General features: G+C 39.1%; 1 protein-coding gene and 1 long non-coding RNA gene across 2 annotated transcripts in view; one reads left to right on the forward strand and one right to left on the reverse strand.

Moving 5' to 3' along the window:
- Positions 1-6,490: 6,490 nt before the first annotated feature.
- Positions 6,491-20,478, forward strand: part of LOC106963971 (uncharacterized) — a 29,236-nt gene continuing 15,248 nt past the window's right edge. Inside the window, exon 1 of the long non-coding RNA XR_001428298.1 lies at positions 6,491-8,100. This is a non-coding gene — a long non-coding RNA (uncharacterized LOC106963971). The remainder of the gene's footprint in view (positions 8,101-20,478) is intronic.
- The window catches only part of pitpnc1b (phosphatidylinositol transfer protein cytoplasmic 1b), a 27,114-nt gene continuing 15,957 nt past the window's right edge, over positions 9,322-20,478 (reverse strand). Inside the window, exons 3-10 of the mRNA XM_015059173.1 lie at positions 17,900-17,988; positions 16,758-16,765; positions 16,561-16,632; positions 14,165-14,257; positions 12,254-12,409; positions 11,643-11,706; positions 10,985-11,071; positions 9,322-9,629 (exon numbers count right to left, since the gene is read on the reverse strand). Coding sequence (XP_014914659.1) covers positions 9,469-9,629; positions 10,985-11,071; positions 11,643-11,706; positions 12,254-12,409; positions 14,165-14,257; positions 16,561-16,632; positions 16,758-16,765; positions 17,900-17,988 — 730 coding nt within the window. The 3' untranslated portion in view covers positions 9,322-9,468. The remainder of the gene's footprint in view (positions 9,630-10,984; positions 11,072-11,642; positions 11,707-12,253; positions 12,410-14,164; positions 14,258-16,560; positions 16,633-16,757; positions 16,766-17,899; positions 17,989-20,478) is intronic.

The following is a 20,478-nucleotide window of genomic DNA, read 5'->3' on the forward strand; positions in this document are numbered from 1 at the left end:
ATTTGGAAATAAAACACAGAGTGGCGGCAACGCTGGAAATGAGATGGAGAGAAAGGCAAAGGAAGAAAAGGAGCAAAGCTTGGCCTAGAGCTATGGAAAGTTGTAATAGATGTTATGTGAGCAGCAGGAAAATAAGAACTTGTAGGCGTTTATGTGGCATTAAGACTTTGGCGCTCATTAACATAAGCCCTTTCCGCTTTAGGTTTCTGGAAGCTGCATTGTTCTTGCAGAAATTGGGCTTCCAAACAATGAACATAGATAAACAACTTGGTGTAAGAACAGAATGTACATCCGTGGAACAGAAATACTAATAACAGATGGACCAACACAAAGTATTAAATAGGAGAAAAATTATTATGGTTTTTAGTATTTGTTTCCAAATGAAAATGAGAAATGTGAAGCTCATACCCCGTTATTGTAATACAACTAAATAAAATCCAATTCAACCAATTGTTGGTTGAATTAAAATCCGACAAAGTACGACAAAGTTCAGCTGTGGAAAGGCCATTTATTTGCACTTTTCAGCTCTACTGATCTAAGATATATCACTTAACGCGATAGAAACGGCCTCCGTTTATGGGTAACTAAAGTTTAATACATATGAAAAAAATAAAAGTCTGCAAAAGTGCAACTGCAGCTGTTGGCTAAGAGGAACAAAAGTGACAGGTGGGCTTGGGAAAATTAAAGGATGATTCTGCTTTAACAAATAGGTCGACTAGTTCCTGACTGTTACCCCGAGCTGTCACTGGAAAGACAGTCACCAGCTGCCACTTTTCTGCCCGTTTCCCAGACTTCTGTCAGCTTTGAGAAACCTGTCAGCAAGGCCTGCATGGGAGTCAGACAGAGGCTAGCAGAAATATGAAAGGAAACATGCCAGGGCCTCGTTTCCACTAAAGTTAGAAAGTTTTCCAGATGCAGCAGGAACTTTAAGGTGTAATTTGTTACATTTATTCCAACCGAAACACAAATACATTTTATAGCCCTGCGACTGCAGTGCTGCTCAGGTGTTTTCTTCCAGAGGCAATTTGTAAAGTCCACTTGTCACAAGCGGGGATGATATTGATGATATTTGCATATTTACAATCAGTGACGGTATCTAAAGGGGGAAGACACAAATCCTGTTCATCCATTCATTCATTTCATTAACTCAGTGCGGCAGAGCGCCGTTGATTCACAAAACATACATCCACACAACCTAATACACATCTCATCAGACTGATGTCATTGGCTTATGGTTGCAGTAGTATGAGCAAGTAATTGTTTTCTTTCTGTAAGACTTGCAGAAACCAAAACTAATTCCAAAATTATTCATATTGGACTTAAAACAATTTACATCTAGCAACGAATGTTTCTTTCCTAATATCTAAACCTTTTCCAAGTTTACTTTGAGAGTTTAATGCTTATTGGAAATGCAAGTCAGCCAGCACAACAGGAAGTCCTTGCCAGGTGGCTACATTTAAACTTCTTGAATGTCTTGCACTAAATACGTAAAGCTTTTAGATGATATCCACTCTGAACGTTTCTCCAGGCTCAAAGAGAAACAAACAGCCAAGTTAGCTCCGGGTTAGGATCAGTGAACAGATCCTGCTCTCCAGCTGAAGCAAACAAAACGTGATTTTTATTGGGTGTTTGTGTTGCCTGGGACAGAAACTCCCACAAATATGAAAAATACAATATATATATATATATATATATATATATATATATGCGTGCTGGCTATTGATCTTAAAAACTGGCTTGACTCTGCCACATATTGTTGGCCGTCGCAGGGACAGCATATGAGCCGTGGAACAATGGTGTGCTGTTCGTGCAGCCTGTGAGGCATCTTTTGTTTTACGATAATGTGGTGCTTTGTCCTCACAGCCTCTGACGTGTGTTTGGCTTTATAGTAATGTTGTCTAATGAAGCTTCTTTACAATAAGACGGGGCATTATTCCTGCAGCCATCTATTTAATGCCGTTCTCTGGAGCTCACAAGAAAAATAATGCCGCTGTTTGATTGCACATCCTTCAGGGGAATGTAATTCAACCTTTGTAGATCAATAAAATCTATTGTATTGCAATGGATTCCACTTACTATTCTAATCCATACCCTGCCATTTACAGACATATGGGCATGTTGACTGCAATTGCCGTTATGTAATTAATAGTCGTGGCGGGGCAATTAAAATTTGGAGACTTTATGGGCCTGCTGATGAAGCGAGGAACCTAAAGCTCTTCCTTTTCTGCACGTTTCTACATTTCTTCTTGTTTGTTCTTGTTTGCCTTTTTGTCTCCTCTCCCCCCCCGCAGCAAACGCGTTCTCATATGAAAAATAAGCGCTGCCTTTTGTACGCGACGTGAAAGCGTGTACAAAGCGATGAACGGCTTTAACACTTATCCTTGACTTATCCTTTACCCGCACGCAATTAATTACAGCCTGGAACTGCGGCCCTGGGATCAGCTGCCGCTGCAACGAAAACACGAGTGTGCACGGAAAGCCGAGCGACTCGGGGAGCGTCGCCGTGTCCCAAGCTGAGAGCCCTGCACCAGCAACCGTCGGCAGCGGCAGTCATTATCGCACGAAAGCAGCAGTCTCCAACTTTATTCGGGAGGGAGTGTGTGTGTTCACGGGCCCACAGTAATCCACATTCACATTGTTAATTGGTTCAATTAGTTCTCTCTGATACTGTATGAATTTTTCCACTCTGCCTGTCCCCAGATAAAGTCCAGTTAATGTATTACTGGGCAGAGGTTACAAATTGTGTTCCCAGTGGTAAGACACAGTGGATTTAAAGTCATTTATCTGGTTGAGTGGACTAAAAACTGTATCGCTGACACTGTAATGAGGGAACACAAGCAGCTTGGCCTCACTGTTTAGTCTCATGGACAAGTTCACAATGAGAGTACAGCACCTTGCAGCGGTATTTATTTACACTGATTTTTTTTTTTTTTTTCCCAGAGGGCGGAAACCTTTAGGATCCAAACGGATCACTACAAAAGCGTGAAATGTGGCAAAATTGAGTGCAGTTTACTTCCCCTTTTAGGTTTTAGAATAATAAAAAACCCAAAGACGGAGCTCAGTTCTCCAGTCGAGCTACATTCCTACCTTCATCTATGGCCACAAGCTTCTGGTCGTGACCTAAAGAACGAAATCAAGCTGCCGAAATGAGTTTTCTCCTCGGGGAGACTGGGCTCTCCCTTAGAGACGGGGAGAGAAGCTCGGTCATCCAGGGGGGACTCAGAGTAGAGCTGCTGCTCCTCCACATCGAGAGGAGTCAGTCGAGGTGACTCAGACGGCTGGTCAGGATGCCTCACATTGTTTATGATTTGAAACGGGGTCAACGTACAACATAAATTAATCTCAGATGAAATGTGCCTAGTACTCTGGTGTTAATTTCCAGCTGGCTAGTAATAAAATAAACTTAAGAAACTTTAAAAGCAAAGTACCATTTTCCTTATAGCATTTTGCATCTGTGTCTTTCAGAAAATCTCAATAAAATCCATCAAAGTTTGTGGTCATAATGCAACAAAATGTACTGAAATGAAGAAGCCCATGAGGTGCGAGTACTTTTTTCAAGGAACTTGAAACGTACATATTTGTGTTGACTAAGTTGCCCTTTAATTTGATTAACATGCACTGCAAGTGTGCAACCTGTAATCCTTTATCCAATCAATGTTGACATCTGGGCCGAGAGATCAAGTTAATGACACTTCAAACCTCCTGACTTAATGGTCCCTCTCATTTTAAAGGCCGAGTAAAACTTACTGCAGGGGCAGGAAACGGGGAGCAGTCTAACAGCCACGCACGCACGCACGCACGCCACGCACCAGTTCGTCCTACAAATGAGGCAGTTGCATTACTGTCTGTCAAGTGAATGGAGAGCATGTATTGATCTGGAACAGAAGCTCATTCATCAGTGCAGTTAAGCAAAATACCATTAAGGGGGAATTAGAAATTATGTCCACACACAAGCACACATTTTTATTGTTGTCTTTTCCAAAACCAGGCCCAACCCCACACAGAAACAATCTTTGACTTTGCTTAGTGCGTCCATAAGCAGCAGAAGCCAAAGACAGGTTAATAAATACATCAGCCGCTCGTAAACAAAGGAAAACCTCCAAAGTTTAAAGACTATGCACACATACTCATAACTTAAAGCTAAATTAATAATTTAAACTGCTTCTATTTGAATGAGGAAAACATTTTATGCACATGCAAGTGGTTGTAAATAAATTAATAAGTAATTATCAAAGCAGCAAAAAGCTTGGTCGCTCTCTCAAGTTGACCGTCTCTGATGTTAAGACGGGAGATTCCTGCTGATGCCAGTAAATGTTTGAGTACGATGGGAACGAAATCAAGCAGCCAAAAAGAGTTAGAACTCAGAGTTCCTGTGATTTAGGTGCAGTTTTTATAACACATGTATGGGTTAGTCTTTCATAGTTTGGCTCTTTTTCTTCAGCTAATCATGCTTTAGTTGATTAGCCACTTATTTTCCAAAGGGGCTGCTACTTTCTACTTGCAGGACAGGCAGCAAGTGTGCTAAAATAAATAGGGATCAAAAAACATACCCGAGCAGTCGCTCAGCTGTACTGCATGTGAATTTATTCAAGTGTTTAACGGGATGTTATTTAACGTTCACTATTCTGGTTTTTCCCAAGGTGCACTATAATTATTTTCAGATTACTTTAGCCTTTGTTTTAAATTCTCACCACTGCTAACTTATTTTACTGTGATAATTGTTATTTTGACAAGGTAAATTTTTTTTTTAAATGTATGAATATCCTAAGAAAAAGCAACTTTTTTAAAGGTTAACTTTTTTGGTCTTTTATTCTCACTGTTGGGTTACAAACAGGCTGATAAACACATCTCCTGCGTGGCAGATTTTTCATATTGAATTATTGCAAAAGAGTTTTTAGAACATGCCGTATTAATGATTCTCATCCAGTCGCATAGCCTCGTTCCCTTGCTTTCTCCTTTCTTACTCCTGTCACACTGTTGCATATCTGCCTTATATTTTATTGGCGTAGGAAGACAAAATGCCACAGGGGGAAAAAAACCCTCTTGTATCTTCTTTCTAGATATTTGGCATGAAAAGAGGCTGCTACAGATTTTTTGACATGTTCTACCACATTAGCTGAGACGGGATGCATACTGCACACGTACTAACCTGCCGTAAAATTGACACACCTTCTGCAGCGTCTTTTGGCTTCAATTAAGCGCAATTAAGAGAGCCCATCATCAGCCAAAGAAACCGACCCTCAGCCTATTGTTGAAGGGTGATGAATTCATCCATTCTCTCAGCCTTTCTTTCCAGGCAAAAGCAGAGATTTAAAAAAAAAAAAAAAGTCAGCAATCCTGACCAGCCAGTCTGCCAGCTTGTTGCATTTTCACAATATTTCATTTCCTCGGAGAAAATCTTGCATATAATTTGCCTCTTGTTCAGTTCATTGCTTCCTTCCTGTTTTATTAAATCCAAAACATTTTCAGACATTTGCCTTGAAGTTTGCATAACACTGTCTTTTTACGCCGCTTGTGTAATTGACGATGGCTATATGGGGAAAAAGATGTTTTTAAAAGGATCAACTTAAGGGTTTTATCAATCAGTAGAAATAAAATTGATTCAAATCGATTAATAGATTTCTTTTTAAACGAGGCCCATTATCAGTTGTACAGGTATTGGGAGTGACAAGTGCTTATGTGGCCACTGGGGAAAAATATGACCCTCCCCTGGGCTTCTACGCAAGCCCCCAAATGAAATCTAGGGCCTCATATGTCCTTGTGCCATCTGGCGAAAAAAAAAAAAAAAAACTGTTGCTTTCTCACCATTTTTCCACTACATGGCCAATGATGTTTAGTTCCAGTTTCTGCTCTAAATGTGCTCCACAATAAAAATGCTGCTAACTGATGAAGCTCTGAAGAAGTTAAACTTTTTCCTCCACCAGCCCATTTTGTGGGGTTTTATGGATAAAGTCCTGCTAGCAGGGTGATTCCAGCTCCACAGGGTTAGAATGTATGATATTGTAGGAGGGGGAACATTTCCATATAATGAACACAGTACATCTTCTTTAGAAACCCTCATGAGGAGCGCAGATGAGGATAAAGAGGAAGGAAAGAAAGAAAGAAAGGGAGATCAAGGCAGATTTCAAGAACGAGAGTGCAATGATGAAGGAGGAGGAATGAGAGACAGTAAAACGGGAGTGGGGGGCGGCGGGGATACTGGTGGAGGTGGTAATAATGAGAGAGAAAATTTAATGGTAGAGACAAAGGGGTAAGGCGGAAGGAGGTAATGTTAATGCAGTGCAGCCTGCAGGTTGTGCTCCCCTCTGCACCACTTGTGAGCACTCCTGGCTGCGGTGAGCAGTCGCTCCTTTATATCAACCTCCCGCTGCTACTGTAAAAGGAGACGCTGCGCGAATGTACTTATGTTTTTTTGTGTGTTTTTATGTGTACGCCTGTCTGCAGCGCCCTTTGTTTGGAAGCTTGCAACAATCTGTCATGCTGGCTCCTGATTTGTGTGGATAAAAGAAGCAACAATGATGAGCCCCGTAATGAGAGCTATTTAGCATGCTGTTCAAAGCGAGCTGCCACGTCTGTCAATCACAGGAAGTTTTCTAGTCTCTTTGTAACAATTAGGGCTTTTGTCATGAAGACGTCTTGAGTTTTAAATTGACGCTGTGGTGACAGACATGCACTCATGCCCAATTCCCAATCTTTACTTCTGTTTTTTACCAAATTTTATTTTTTATTTTTTGCAATTTGCAGGCTGTCAAAACTGTTTCCACAAGTAGTTGATGAGATAACGGCACCTTTAGACTGTATGACTCGGGTCAGATATTCTAGTTATCCCTTCACAAGCTTCACATAACAGTTTGCATTACTTCTGACTACATTGTACTTGAATTGGTGTTATTTTTCCAATTTGGAAGATCCTTTTGTGGTTTGGATTTGACTTCCTGACTGATGTCTTGAGATTGCGGTTAAATATTTGTTGCCTTTTCTATTCAGAGTTAGGATAGTGGAAATAACAATGCTTAAACCTTTTCATTTTAGTTTTGTTAGAATAAAACATATCTCCAAATTTTAAGGTAATTGTCTGTTAGTGCATTTACAAACTGTAGTTATGCATGAAATATATTTTTGGAAGAGTGGCTAAATTGTTTTATCGTAGATGATGACTCTCACCAACTTCAGCCTCACAAAGTCTTTTCTTTTTTTTTTTGGTATAGGTTTTACAAATTAGAAATTATTTTGGTTGCGCTAACTGATTTAAACGACTCATTGATTTGGTCTGATAGAAGACACCGATAAATATCATATGTCCGTTAATACAGTAACTATCTGGTTTCAAATGTATGCATGCCTATGTTTATTTATTTTTTTGCTGAGAAATGTATTTAAACCCTATCTTGTCCACTACTTTTGTGTTCTAGTTCATGAAGTTTGTATAAAATGCATTGAAAATGGTGGATGTAATGTCACAAAATGTGGAATTTTTGAAAGAGCGTGAATAGAAAAAGTGCTGCGTGTGAATACCACTATGATTTTTATGTGTAAATACAGATCCAACATGGCTGACATCGCTACTTACTAGTGGAAATATGACACAATTCAATCATTTATGAGAAATAAAAAAAAATATTTATTGATCCAAATACCACACACCTGATTATATGCTGCTATTTATTAGCACATTTCCACCTGTTTCACACAAAGTTCATCAAACTCAAAACATGCTAGACATTTGTTTTGTACAGGCATACATTATTTTTATCATACCGTTTCTTATTCTACTAACCTAATAACTCATCAAAAAAAAAAAAACTATTGTATCATAAATGTTTACATCGTTGACCCATAATTGTAGCTTAGATGTGGCTTGACCCATTTGCAGCTCCCACCAAAGCGATGAGGGAGGGCAACACCACACCTCACTGCCCTCTGTCGATACACCTGGTGTGACCTGATTGGCTGAGGGGGAGAAGAGAAGCTGATCCACTGCATTGAGCGTCTCCTCCCTTCTCCACCATGCTCTCATTAGATCTACCCTATTAAACTCTTTATGCATTTGTCTGTAGATTGCTTTCTGGAAACAATTGTAGATCCCTTCAGGTGGTGTGCGTGCTCCCCTAAGGCTAAGGAACTGATGGAAAGTGCAGACATGCATGTTTGGAGTCTGATAAAGACACTTGGAGTTTGTTTGTTTGTTTGTTTGTTTGTTTTGGTGTAGAAAAAAGACTTTTGTTTTTTAGCATTTGTGCAAAATACATTTTGCCATGCACAAGAAGTGCTCTCAAGTTGAAAGTAAGAAATGTTGCCGTACAATAATGTGATAATATTAAAGAAATGATTCAACTATTTGGGCTCAATACTATTTTTATCTGTATAGTGAACTTGAACTGCAGCCTGAAGTAGCTTAGATTTGGTTAAAAAAAAAAAGAATTAGATCTGTCCTAATATAACGGTTGTACCAACACTGAGTTTGATTCTTGAAAAACTATTTGATCTGAGGAAGTAGCTAGTCTTTATCACAACAGCCACCAAGAAGCCAACCTGATAAGATACATTAATTTACATTTTTTTGTGGGAATAAAGAAAACTTTACTGCTTTCAAGTTTACTTTCAAGCCATTTTTCAATTGAATTTCAAAGACAGTAAAAGCTGCATTGATATATCATATATGGAGATTTAAAAGTGCCAGAGTCCAATAAGCCCATCCTTTTTGCTTAGTCACAGAGGGTCTGGTGCCTCTACCAGGGGTCAGTGGGTCACCAGTCCTCAACCAACCATGCACCCACTTCTAAGAGCAACCAGTGAACCACACTTACACGTTTTATGGTTGGACACACTGGGAGAACATGCAAACTATGTGAAATGACAGAATAAATTTAAAGTGAATTAAAACCACTGAAGAAATACATTGAATGAATCCCAAGTAAATCACTGGATAATGTCCTTTTTAAGCTGCTATTGAAAACATAAATGTGAATACAAATGATTTATTAATAATGTGAACATAACATATAAATATTTTCAAGAGGTTTTATTTATTGGACTTTAGCACTTTTAGCTTTCCATACCTATGTAACTGCACCCCATAAATATACACTGCTCAAAAAAATAAAGGGAACACTCAAATAACACATCCTAGATCTGAATGAATGAAATATTCTCATTGAATGTACAAAGTTGAATGTGCTGACAACAAAATCACACAAAAATCACCAATGGAAATCAAATTTATTAACCAATGGAGGCCTGGATTTGGAGCCACACACAAAATTAAAGTGAAATGTTCCCTTTATTTTTTTGAGCAGTATATATATATATATATATATATATATATATATATACATAATTTATTTATTTTTTTTAACAATGCCTGCAGAAATTCTGTGCATTTTGACAAATAACATCACATAACCATTGCTGCTGGCATTGACACAAAGTTAGACTTTGTCTTCTGTGTTGCCGTCGGGCAGAGAGGTATCACTCCGGGGTGGAGTTGAGGCGAATGGGACAGTGCAGCACAGAGGAGGCTGACTTGCCAGACATGTCCACTGTTGGCACTCCCATCTTCTTCAGGGAACGCTCGTCTGTCACGGAGATGGAGCGGGAGATTGCAGGACGATCGCAGGAATCCTGTGCGCCTGAGAAAGATAGACAGATGTTTTGACAAAAAAAAAGTGTATATCATGTCATACTCGCTATGCAAACTGAAACCGGATAGGAAAAAAAAGAAGAGTAAACTGAAAAAAAAGGGAAATATTATGTTCACTTGTTTGAGTTTCTAATGAATAAAGTATTCTGAAGATCTGTGGCATACACTCCGGCTCCCATTAGTTTAATCCCCTATTGGTATTCAGCTCATGCTCTCAACTTCTTATTAGATTCTCTCTAGTAAATGACATCCATTTACTTTTATTACAGCAGATGAATGAAATGAAACCTACAGTATTTTTTTGTGCACACCGACTGAATGCTTTAGCTGCTTATGGCCTGTAGGGGTTCATAGCAGTGCGGCGAGCTGCTTCAGGTTGAGCAATCACTGCAGTTCGGTTGCAACTTGATGTCTCTCATCATCACACGCAGAGAAGAGAGAGAGCAAGAGAGAGAGAGAGCAGGCTCAAGATGGTTCGGTCCATATTGGGAATTCTATCTGTGATTTCTCCCACAAGCTCCTGCAGTTCACCAGATGAACCAGCAGGGGGCAGGGTGACCACACACACATAAGCACATGCACGTACACACACTGATTTCCGCTGTATGCCCGTACACATGCCCCCTCCAGGTCTGACATTTACAGCTAAGTGCTGCAACGGCTGGTTATTTATGTTGAGAGGGCTCATGATGAGAGGAGTGCAGCAGGTGGCTGCATTACACTGTTTATCAGAGCGACGCAGCGGCATTATCACTTCATGAACTATCTTAAACCTAACTCACAAGCATGCACACACACACACACACACACACACACACACACACACACACACACTACATCTGTCTTTCTGTTGTCCTCTTCTTCACACACTCCCTTCTTGCTGCTCCATGTTTTGTGAAATGCCTCCCAACTGCTCTTCCCTTTCCGCCTTTCTCCCACAGATGTACTCCTACCATCTGGACACTTGTAGGGCGCTGCAAAGGCACTAACCTGCTCTCGTCAGGCATGTCAGCGTTACACAGCTAATAATTCACGCCATTTTGGAGTTTGTATTGGTAAACGGACCACTAAAAAAAAAATTACATAAAAACGTAACGTGAACTAAAGGAAAATCAGTCTTGTCTTATATTTCTTCCTTCCTCTCCTGCTGAATGCAGCAATAATTTCCACAGATCTCAAATGTATGTTTCACAGCCACTGTTGTTTTTATTTTGCTCCTACACTTGCAATCACCTCCCCTTGTCGTTGCCTTTGCCCGCACTGCTTTCGCATGTAGCTGGACAATCTCACCTTCAGTCCTCGGGGGAGTTTCAGTGGAGTGCAGATCGGGTGAAGCAACCTCACCTGAGTTGTTCTGGTTGGATTTGACTTTGCTGTTGGTCTTCTCTTGCATTGTTTTCTCGTACTCCCTCACCTCCTCCAAGCTGAGCCCTGCAGGGAAACGACACATATAGAGGGTCATAGAAAATACACATTTTGTACAACCAGAAACTGCAATACATTCATTAGGATTTTATTTGGCACAAGGCGGTGCCTGACTGGTGTAGAAGGAAGTGGATACAACATTACCACTTAATATCTAAAGTGTTACCCCTATGACTGATAGATTGAAAATTCAAGAACATTGAGAGTACTGCTACTGGTCATGCATACCACAAATATGGCTTTTTTTTTTTTTTGGAGAATAAATATGGTTAAAATACACCCATAAGAAATCTGATTGAGACTGAAAAGGACTTGAGACTAGGTAGAGTTAAAATGTAATGATTTACATCCAGCCATACTCAGCTGTAAGAATGGCCCGGTCAAATTACAAACCCATATCAAATAGAGGAAAAATAAAGTCTTGAGTTGGAGGGATTATTTTGAAGGCATGCCATACTTCCTATGCTTTTCCATACTTTGAAATTTGTGGCGGCAACGTGACAAAATGTGTAAAATTTGAATGTCTGGGCGCCGTGGAAATTTTTACTCTAAATACATCAGCGTGCTTTTGACCAACCGTGCCACTCGTCAACCCAAGCGACTGCCTCCCTGTGGCCGACCAGAAGAATGTCTTTAATAATCTGAAATTACAAAAGAAACAAAATCACATCGAGCAGAAACATCGGAGCGAAAAATACTTAGCTGTGAATTCTGCTACTGTCCTGTTTGTCACATGTGAAATACTAGCGTTCAGATTGTTACGCAGCACGTTATTGTCACAGTCAGAGCATCTTTTCGTTTAATTAATTGGAGGAAATAGGCTGTTTTGGAGCCTACATCAACAATGTAACCTGAAATGGTTATGAACACGAATAAACAAACACTTTGAGCTTCACTTTATGCTTCATTGCTTTCCCTCATTGTGGAGGAGAACCGAAACAGCAGAGCTAGCTCTATTGAATTACACGAGAAGCAGTGCAGAGGTCATTTGAGACTGCCCGCCCTCGTTTTGCCTGTAATTAAGCTAATGTCTGGAAATTAATGTGGCGAAGATTTATTTGTGTCAGCATGCCACAAAAGGCAAACTCTGATAATAAAACACCATCAGCACCAAAAGAGGACTGTCATTTTGTCTTCAAACCTGGGGTCTTTGCATCGGCGGTGGGCAGAAATACAACTCCGACTCACTCTGTGCAAGAAATCCTCCGTCCTGGTCTGGAAGCCGTAGACCTCGAAGCTGCACTGCACTCTCTTATAGGAGCACATAATGGGGCTGTGGTTGTCCCTCCAGCCTTTCTCCAGAGGCCCTCGGTTGGTTTTATTTGACCGCCAGAGACTCAGATCCTGCACAGGGTAGAAGATATTGGGGGTTATACGCTGAATCTGCAGAAACCTTGCAACTGTGCGGTGTTCTCAGAGGGAACTATAGACGCCTGTGGACGTTCTTATGAGCTGCTGCACGTGTGCAGATGACTGATATCTGTGTGGAGGTGTAAGCAGGGTGTTGCTCAACGCAGCCCTGAGGAGGAAAAACTGATACCACATATTATGCACCTGCGACCAGACGATGGTTGGGATTTTATGTTCTCACAATCTTGTTTAATATAATGCGCTGGTGTATTGTAGACATGTTTTTTTTTTTTTTGGTTGTATGTGTTTGGACGCATTTGTGCTGGAAGCACTTCCCACATGGTTGTTTGCACACAAACCTGTGAATTCACCTTTGTTGCTAAGGGCTCGCAGGCACTAAAGAGGTGTGAAATCTCCGATGAGAAGGAAGGCAGAGAGGCTGAGTTATGGGAGAGTATTATTGTTTTATTTTTCAGGAGAAAAACCTAAAGCTAGACACAATTTTTATTCGAGTTTAATGGATTATAACATTTGTGTCCACCTAAAAGCTTTTAGAGCATAAAGGTTTTACTTATGTGTGCAGAGTGAGTAGCCAATCAAGTAGCTCAAGGTAAAAGAGCAATCTAGTTTAGCTATTTTAGAGCTAGCAGTAGCTAATTATCCTTTGGTTGCAGATCTTGCAAAAGTATTAGTAATCCATTTACATTCCTGCGTTTTGTAAAACGAAGACCACAAACGTGTCTAATTCTGCTTTACAACTTTATTCTTTGGTTTTCATAATGCTGCTTAATTATCGTTCTCGAACAAAACAACTGAGGCCTTCACAGAACATCTATTTATGTTGCATTGAAGTTGTAATTAAGCCAGTTGGTTGCGTTGGATTTTACTTAGTTGTCAGAATAAAGGAGACTGACTACAAATGCAAACCACACTTGGATTAGATTTTTACTTCTACAAAAATGTAAAAAACTGTTTATGTTTTCTATTATTTTAGTAAATGCACATAAAAATTCCTACAAATGCATTGTAATTTGTTGTAACATGACAAAAAGGGCAAAGAAAATAAAACCAACTTTGGGTAATTAGCATTAAAGATGTAAGTGCAAGTAATTTTAAACCAGAGGTTCCCAAACTGTGGGGCGCGCCCCCTAGGGGGGCTGCCGTGTCAATGCACGGGGTCCGGAAGCCATCTGGATGAAAATAAAACAACATGAACACTGTATGCGCTGGGTTTTTACCTTAGAATGTCAATTTGATACAGTAGAGGCTTCCACACTTCCCATATTTGTGTCCTCTGTCATTTTTATCAGTTAAAACTGTTTAATCCGTTAACATGTTGTAACCTGTTTTTCCGAGCCGCCTTTAAACGCAACATGAGCTCTACGACGCTCGCGCTGGGTGAAGGAGACCTGCTGCTGCTGTGCGGAGCTACGTAGGTTTGTGTTAGAATCACGGCAGCAAACCAGCAAAACGCAGAGAACTTTTCACAGTTTTTCCCTCCAAACTAACCGACTGAGTCGAGTAAAGTTGTTGGATGCAGGTAATGTTAGCTAAAAGATGACTAGCTAATATCGATACAGCAACTTTAGCTTAACAAGTACCTTGTAGGCTACCGATGTTGGTGTCTATTTTCAGCTATTTCCCACCCGTCACACGCGTCGTTTCAACCAGACAGCCATTTGTAATCCAAACAAAAAAAAAATAATCTTTTTTTTTTTGTTTGTTTGTTTTTTATTTTGCCCCACGTACCTCCGATTTTTTGTAGTGCTTGTCCGGGATGGGGTCAGTTAGGATGTCCAGGAAGCAAACGTCCCCCTCCGGGGTTGGCTTGTCCCCAAACACCTACATCCAGACAGATGGGAGGAGGTCACGCAGTGTAATGACTGCAGATGCATGAACACGCACACACACTCACACACATATAAACACATGCATTACTCACTCAGCACCGAGCGGGGATAAGAGTAGATAAGTAGCTGTGTAGAAAACGGAGGTCACACACCATAACACCCCTCACTACTGTATATCCCACCCCGAGGCCCTTGGAGGAAATCACACTGGAGCAAACAGATGAGAGAACAGATAGAGAGAAAAAGCACAGAAGGGGATAAGGGAAAACACAAGCCTGTATGTTGGATATTAAAGCGAGGGAAACAGAGGTGTTATGAAAGCAGAATGCAGTTTGTCTTGAGAAAGTGTGGTGCAAACTTGGATGAGAAAAAAAAAAAAAAAAAAAAGGATCTGTTTCCTGACCTTGTGTAACATCTCTTAAAATGCAGTGCTGAGATTGTTTACTTAATAACTCTAACAAGTAGCAAAACATGAAATAACAGTCCGCCACGCTCCTGTTACTATGTTGTGCTCGTGTGTCGAACCAAGGTCTTGCTCATTTCCATGGAATGCTGCTGTTGCTCTAGTTGGAGGTATTTAGTTTCCCCGTTCAGTCTGTTGTTGTAACAAAACTCTCATATCGTCACTATATGTTTTTAATTGTGTAGATTCTGCGTTCCTCACTGACATTTCTCCAACTGACTTCACACAGGTACTTAACAATGAAATAAAAAACAAAACAAAACACGCACACACAAAGACAGCGTTAACCTGAATAAATTACTTTTAAATCTTAGTATTTTTTTTGTTTGCATGATACTGTGAAAAAAAGTTTCCAGGGGAAGATTGCAGAAGATACCATACAAGCAAACAGAGAAGTGCCCTTGAATTTAAAAATTCATGGGGAAAACTCTGCAAAATCCTACAAACGATGTCCTATTTCAACTGCCTCGGAAATTTTTGTTGAGGCTTCACCATTAATTCCTTTTGTGAAGATTCATTTATATCAATAAAAGAGCCACTGTAACGGACCTTTGCCTATTTTGTGGCTCATATTTTGTGGAGCGGAACTTAAAATTATTCATAGAAAATCTGCCTATTTGCAGATTTTTCCGTTCAACATAACTAAAATATTTGAAGGAAAATGCAACTTGGAAAGCAGAAAAAGCTGGGTGCATTGACATGCAATTGACTGGAGTTTCCAAAGCATCCGATCCAGGTGCGCCAATTAATTTTCATGGTTCTGATTGGCTGAGATGAGAGCGGCTGTGGCATTAAAACACAGTGGCACAACTGTAAATCTACGAAGACATCTAAACTCACTTGCTGGGCGAAGAGAAAGTTAATTAAAGGTGCAACTAAGAGGCCAGTGTATCTCTGGAGGAGCTGCAAATATCAGTATGTAACAGGATTACATGCACTTTTAGTAAAGATCATACACAAGATTTTATACTTTTTTATTTTTGGCTGTAGATGTGGGCAAGTTTTGGTGAGCATCACTTAAAAAAAATAATTTTCTGTAAGATTTCCACACGTCAATACATGTTCTCTTGTCTTAACCATTTTGAAGTGTCTATTTGACAGATTTCTGCATATTTGTACCTTGATGGCAAAAGGAAAGAATTGAGAATGTGACTTATAGATGTAAAATATAGATAATAAAATAAATCTCCAGGTAATTTTTAGATTTTTAGGTGGATATCTTCATGGAGTGCTAATAATAGTGGCACTAAGGATTTAAGGAAAAGAAAATTATTTTGTAACCCAGACTTTTTTCCCACTCCACTCAATAAATGTACTCAAAAATAAATAAAGGTTGGATTTTACTACATTTATCATTGTTAGATAATGCTGCTACAATCAAAGTGGAGTTTATTTTCAAGCTTTTTCAGAGCTTTAAAATAAGAATCACAACATTTCTCTCAATAAGCCAAAGTAATTTGAAGCAGGTTGGGTCTTCTCTCTTTTTTTTTTTTTTTTAGTTTCATCAATTACTCAGAGCAGGAACAAGGGGCCAGGCGGAGCAGCAATTGCTTGTAAATTTCTGTCCAAGTGTGTTGATGCGCACTGGCCATGGACGAAATGCAGCATGGCAGCCATGATCAGCACACAGCACGTCTGGTTAATAGATCTGCCAATAGTACATTTTGTGCTTTGCTTGTTTTCCTTGTAATGGCCACATCAATTTGATGAACGTTTTCGTGGCGCTGCAGAGAAAATTGCAATTCCTCTCATTCCCCCTTTGTCTGCCTCTCTTCCCCCTCTTCTATTATCACTCCATCTTCTGGCTTTCCCCCCGTTAGGCCTGTACTCACATTGTTGTTACTGCCGTTGTTGTTTTCGAACCTTGTCTCAATGCGGATGCTGAACCTCGGGACGAACGACACCTACACGAGGTAAACATGGGAGAGCATACAGTGAGCGAAGGAAGGCGATCAAGAAAATCCACTAACCTCTAAAAAGAGATCAGCTCGATTGTGTTCATAGGTAGATAACGTGTGAGAGTACTTACTGAGTACTCTGCAACGTCGGCAGCATTGAATATAGATAGAGAGAAATAACATTAATTAGTCAAATGCACATAAGTGTAAGGAATGCATACAGATTGATTTCAGTGAAAATCACAAATTCAGCTTCTCAGAAATTTGTAATATTACATAAGATCAATAAAAAAAACAGGATTTTTAATTCAGAAATGGGAGCGTACTAAAAAGTATGTCTGTATTGCCAAGTGATTGGAGCTACTTTTGTATGAATAAGTGCATCCATGCAGCATGTTAAGGAAGAGATCGGGCTTTACCTCTGCTGAGGTATTAAGAAAGACCTTTAACTTCTTCGTATTGTTGGATCTAATCTTTCTCTTGTCAAGACTCCACTTTATGGGGTTTATGTCAGGCCAGTTTGCAGGACAATAAAGAAAATTAGCACCATAGTCATTGAACTGGAGAATTAAATCACTTCTTCCATAAATCTTGTCAGGAGTTGGAAACATTAAGAACTCTAAAAAGCAATGCTAGAGATTTGCCTGTTACAATAATAAATTTTGCTGGACGACAAATTATTCCAGAAGTTATTGCAATATTGTTGTTTCGAGACCATTTTTAAGTTATATAATGGTAGTGGCAAAAATAATAATGCAAGAAAACATCCTAAAACATCAGTAAACTTTAAATTCTAATGAACATTTAACACTGGAACTGGAAGACATTTAAATATACAAAATAAATAAACAAAACCACAAATAACATGAATTTTGAAGCCTTTGTAAACAAAGTTGTCCTTCACTTTAGGTGAGACCAAAGCACAAAACTGACTTTTATCATCCAGTTTTTGGTAGAAAGAGAGGAAAAAAAAACATATATACGATAAATAATACCTATGGAAATTATTGCGTTTTTTTATTTTTATTTATTATGCGATTAACTGCTTTATCGATTATTGCGACAGGCATGCTATCTTGATAAAACACAGTGGACCATCACCACCAGATGACATGGCACTCCAAATGACCACACTGTGGAAACCTCCACCTGTCCTCCTTCCACTCAACTTTCCGTTAATATGATGTAATACAACAGTCTGTGAACAGACAGTTTTATCACACCTTAACTTGTGGCGTGTCTGTCTGTGTCTCTTTCGGTCAGAAATGCTCACCTGTGATGGTGTAGGGGTAGAAGTTCCACGCCTTTTCTGTCACATAGAAAACTCGTGGCACAAAAGCTTTAATCCAGGATGGCAGTTTACTGAAATTGGAGCCAAAGGGAAAATATCACAAAAATGATTTAAAATTGGGAGGAGCAAGAGGCAGATTGAAGATGGAGACAAAGAAATCTTAAGTGTTTTATTGGGCCATTTAGAGCTACATTACCTGTAGGCTATTTCCTCTGCAGTATGACTCATTCTCAATCATACCTGCTGTGATGAATTGCTTCAAAGTCACATGTCTGAATTGAGCAGACGTCCATTGTGCAGTGACTGTACCTATGTGCATGTGTGTACTTCTGTGTGTATTCAGTAAGGAGCGCCCAACACTTAAACATAGATTAGAAAAATCCTCCAGAATGAGAGTGTTTCTTTGCTTCCTTAAGAGTTTATTTAAGGATTAAAACTTGGGTTTGTAGTGGTGATTGGAATAAGGCATGAGGTTGCATTAGGGTAATGCGTTGGGTTAGGAAATGACTTTGGAGATTTTTTTTTTAGAGCAGATTACATTATGAGCACGCAATAAATAAAACAACACAGAGTAATGAATCCTGAACCCATCCATTTAATAGTTTAAAATTCAAATTAAATTGTTCTTTGGTTTGGTTTAATCTGCACATTGTTGGGAATTACCGTGTGTGGTTTTCAAACCTTGTCTGATTTATGCTCAAGTACAGTTGGAAGAAATAACAAGGACACAGCGCACATGGTTGATAAACCGTGAAGGGATTTGTAAGGTAAATGCATTTAAAAAAGCAGCTTCACGTTTTAGAAAGTATGCTTATTGATTAAGCTAGCATGCAGCACATTAAAACCACTCCTGCCTCAGTTCAAGGTGACGGTTTAACACCCTCGTTACTTCACATCAGGGTTTTATTTTTTGCAGTTCTGGGGGTTTTCCATCATATTATTTCCAGTGTTAAAAGTCATTGTTTGTAGAAATTTTGCAGGTGAAATTCCATAGTTTTCCTGCTAGTTTTTCAACCAGTTTTTCCTGTCATTTATGACCATGGAGTAGAAAAACGGTATGCACTAACAGTAGTTTTTTGTAATTAGACAGATTCTTTAAATAGAGTAATTTGGCAAAAAAGAAGTGAAATCGCTTTTTTTTTTAGATTTGAAAAACTGTGGCTTTAGTTGGTAATTCAAACTAAAGCCAAAATCAATAAAACAACCAATGAGTTGGGCCAAAACCAGTGGCTTGAGATTGAAAGAGCCTCTTCTCATTAAATTCAGGCTTAAAAAAAAATCAAGAAATCTAGATTACAACTGGAATTTTCCAACATTTTTATTTATACACATTTACACATACTGAGCTGTAAATTCATAAAATTATGCTATATTTTTTTATGGCTGTTTGCACCATCAAAAAATCAGCTTGGTCTCTGTTAAACTGTTGCTCTTTACTGTTGGAGACAAACAACCAGGTGCAATATTGAAAACTTTTAAGTTATTTGTGCTTTTGTTCTGTCCAATTTAAGACAGAACCAGAAAACACTAAAATAAATCTAGGATTAGCACTGGAATGAGCTCACTGTCTTTAATTTTTCTGCTGTTTACTTGAAGATTGTCCCATCAGGGAGTCTTATGTGGGTCAATGTGCCACATAAATCTCTGCTGAAAACTGCTGACTGCAGCTAAAATATCTCAGAATCTGTTCATAAAATTGTTTTTTTTTTTTTTTTAGATGTGTAGGCTGATCAAAGAGCAGCCGGTTAGGACTGCAGGAACATTCAAACTGTTTCTTTAAACAGCATTTATGAATCAGGCTGGTGGAATTAGGGCAGCTGTTTGCATGGATAGTGAAATTATTTGATAAATGTGTTAAACAGCACAGAACTGTAACTCCCTGAATATAACAAAGGGATGAAATGTTTAGTGCTGGTGTTTCAGTTGACATGATGACATAATATTGACTCTCTGGCTTTAGAAAATAAATACACCTCCCTTGTTGTTGTTTTTTACAGTCAGTTAAGAACTGTTTCTTGCACTAGTTTAACAGACACAGAGAGTCAAAAATATTATTTTCTAATTCCAAATCAAGTCAGAAAAGTTTGACGGTTGACCACGAGTTAGATCTCGAGTCTTTTTTTCATAGTCCAAGTCAAATTTAAAGGCTCTAAAACCTGAAACCCCTGCCATATTTTTCCAGTAACACTGATTTGCTGAATCAAACTGTACAGTTTGTACTTACAGTTAATTTTTCACAAGCATTTAAACATTATTTTCAGTGCTCAAGGAGGTAATTATTAACAAAAATAAAAAATAAAACAAACAGTATTGTCTGTGTGATCAAAGTTAAACCATCAATGACTCTGGAACTGCTGAGCTGGACAAAACCAGGGACTATTTGTCCTTTGTATAAATGACTGACTTGCACAAATTATATCCCTGAATGCCCCTTTTCACTGGACAACTGTGTTTTAACCAAAATAGTTTTTGAATTAACAACTGAAAGAAAATGGACTTCAAATCAGCATAGCAAAAAAAAAAAAAAAAAAAGGGAAAAAAAGAATATTTTTAATGGGGGC

The sequence above is a fragment of the Poecilia latipinna genome, unplaced genomic scaffold, assembly GCF_001443285.1.
Source record: "Poecilia latipinna isolate Pla-1442-1.1 unplaced genomic scaffold, P_latipinna-1.0 Scaffold1608, whole genome shotgun sequence".
NCBI lineage: Eukaryota > Metazoa > Chordata > Actinopteri > Cyprinodontiformes > Poeciliidae > Poecilia > Poecilia latipinna.